We start from the raw sequence: 2,893 nt of genomic DNA on the forward strand, positions 1-2,893 counted from the left end.
ACCTGGGGCAAATTGACATTGGGGCAGCATTTGTGATTTGTTTATTCCTGTGTCTCAGAGAGAGAGAAAGGAAAGTGCAGGGAATGTGGCCAGTGTTCCCTGCAAAAAAATGGGTCCCTTTGGTAGAGTTGCAAGGGATAAGAAAATAATAGAGAGAAATGGAAAATGGAAGAAATAAAAGAATACACTGAGACAAAGATATAGTTTTATAAGTTTATAAAGATTATAGGCAAAGCGGGAGCTCAGGGGTCTTAGACCTCTCCGTTGGTCTCAAGAGCCCCGAATGAGGTCTTACATGGTAACTTATAGGAAATAGTGAACAATTGTCAGGGATAACAGATTTACATAACAGCAGGTAGTTCCTCTCAGATCAACAGATTTTCAAAAGGCTTTTACAGAAGGCTTCTACAGATTCTTTAACTAATTCTATTTACGTGAGCAAACGGTTACAAAGTCTTTCAAAGGTTAATTTCTAAATTCTAAGATAAGTTTATCATTTAAACAGAGGGGTTAAACAGAGATATGTAAGCTCCATGTTTATGAGGTTATTGTGAATGGAGACAGGTAGTCTAGAGTGGTTTAAACAAAAGCTTTGCTTTTAGGCATTCGGGAAGCTGTCGTTTCCGGGAAGCTGTTTGTTCCGGAGGGCACTCCATTGTCAGCTCTTAGCCTATAGTTTTTAACAGATTCACTTGTGCTTTACAAAGCAAATCTAATTCTTTAGGTCTGAGAAACACGGCGCCTCGTGGGATACAGTCGCTACTGCCTTTCAGAGACGCCCTTCCGAGTGTAACAGCATTCGAAATGCAAACCCACACGTTCACATATTCTTTCAGGGCAAAGCTCTATAAAACTCTTAAGACAAATTCTGTCCCAAAACACGTTTAATATTAATTCATGGAGCGACAGGAAAGGAGAGGAGAGAGCGAGCGAGCCCCTCTGGATTCAGTTCTCCACGGCAACACATGGAACATGCCTCTAGCATATTTCTACCCAGGGGCAGACAGTACCCTAACATAAGATGTGACTTGCATCCTTGGGGGTGCTAGAGAGGACTGTGTGGGCTTGATTCCAGTTCTCCTATTTTTTGCTGGAGGTCTCTGGTTGCGGTTTATTCTTAGTTTTTGGTAGAGCTGTATTACTGCATGCATGTAAAGTACTTACATGTGTGCCTGATTAGTGAGCCCTCAGATGGTAGCTGTTACCTTAACAGAGCTTATACTCCAGCAAAGGAAAGCAGACATCTACAGGGCAAGTAAATCAGTGTTTGTGATAGTGCAGTACAAGGAGGAAGTGTGGTGGAGTGATTTATGTGTGCACTGTAGCTTCACACTGCCTGAGTACAAATCCTGCCTCTTACCTGCTGTGTGACTTCAGGAAAGCTAGTTAATCTCTCTGGGCTTTAGTTTCCTCATTGGCAAAATGGGAATAAGAATTACATCTATCCTGTGGCTCTTTCTGAAGATTAAATGAGAGAATGTACATAAATCATGGAGGACAATGTCTGGCACATGATAAATGCTCGGTAAACATTAACTCTTCTATTACTATGATACAAGTTGGTATAGGGGACAGTAAGTCACCAAAAACAGGAAGACAGGCATTCACCTAAATCTGTTTTCTCTTTTCCTTTGTTTTTCCAAAGAGTCTGAAGCTTCGACGTCCCAGGATGCCCGGATGTGGAAAATGAGGGATTCAGGAACTACTCCTCAACCTAGAGGTAAGGAAGCTGTGTTCTTATGAGTGGTTTGTCTTTGGCCACGGTGTCGCCTGCCTGCTTGTCTTGGAATTCTGCTGTTTTGGTTCCTGTGTGGCCACATCCCACATCCTCCTGTGGGCTGGGACGAAAGCAAAACACGCTGCAAGCGTCAGTGCTGGCTTCTCCCCTCTTCTGCTCATCTCAGAAGCCCCTATGTTGAGTTTTCCCTTTCTAATTAGCAACTTCCGACTTGAAGCCAGAAATCATAGTAGAAAAATCACCTACTCATTTTTCAAATGATTATTTATTTATTTTAAATTACGCAAACATTACACTGATGTACTTTTTTAGGGGTACATAAAAACAGATAGAAATAAAATTCTCTTTGATGCCCTGTCCTCAATCCCAGCCCCCTCTCCTGAGATAATGGCTGCTATTATTAGTTGAAGATAATCATTCTAGATCTTTTTTCCATTCCCTTATGTCCATATAGATACAGAAATTAATAGTTTTATTTATAGAAATAGAGTATTTTTGTGTCTTTTTTAAAAAACTCATTTTTATTTATTAGTTCTGCCTCTTGGCTGAGTATTTTAGCAATTTTTGCTACAATAAATTTATTTTCTACTTTAAACAAATATTCATAGGAAAAAAGGCAATGATTTTTATACTTTCAAAAAATCATACTGATTTCATTACTCATCATGTTGTATGCTAAAATGTAAATTCCCCCTTTTGAATTTTTTCTTTTATTAATTTCTGTATTATTTTGAATTCTTTGATTTACTAGTTTCAGTGAATGTACACGGATGTTATACTTTCAGATTATTTCTTTGACTAAAAATACCTCTCCATTGTTCTAGTATATAAATAATAATGGTTGGGTGCAGGACTCTTGCGTAATACGTTGTCTTCCAAAACTGTAGCTGCTGCATTTTTTCTTTCATTTTGTGTCAGTGAAATTTCTGATGCAAACCTGACTTGTTTTATCTTGCTCCTTTTCAGTCTGTATCCTCACAGGAATATTTTTCTTAGACCTTGAAATATTAAAAAAATCACTGTGATATATTCAATTATGTAGGTTTTCTTTTGTTAATTTTCCTTATTATTGAAAAAGTTCTGGCAATCAGAAGACAGCTACTTTCAGCTCTAAAGTATGTTTTCTGTTATTTACATATTATTTTTGACTTTTAT

The 2,893-nt window shown here is 38.1% G+C and overlaps 1 protein-coding gene across 1 annotated transcript in view; it reads left to right on the forward strand.

Annotated features, from left to right (window-relative positions):
• TIMD4 (T-cell immunoglobulin and mucin domain containing 4) overlaps nucleotides 1-2,893 on the forward strand; it is a 68,403-nt gene that overhangs the window by 34,991 nt on the left and 30,519 nt on the right. Inside the window, exon 4 of the mRNA XM_012650382.1 lies at nucleotides 1,646-1,720. Coding sequence (XP_012505836.1) covers nucleotides 1,646-1,720 — 75 coding nt within the window. The remainder of the gene's footprint in view (nucleotides 1-1,645; nucleotides 1,721-2,893) is intronic.

The sequence above is a fragment of the Propithecus coquereli genome, unplaced genomic scaffold (genome assembly GCF_000956105.1).
Source record: "Propithecus coquereli isolate 6110/MARCELLA unplaced genomic scaffold, Pcoq_1.0 Scaffold322, whole genome shotgun sequence".
NCBI lineage: Eukaryota > Metazoa > Chordata > Mammalia > Primates > Indriidae > Propithecus > Propithecus coquereli.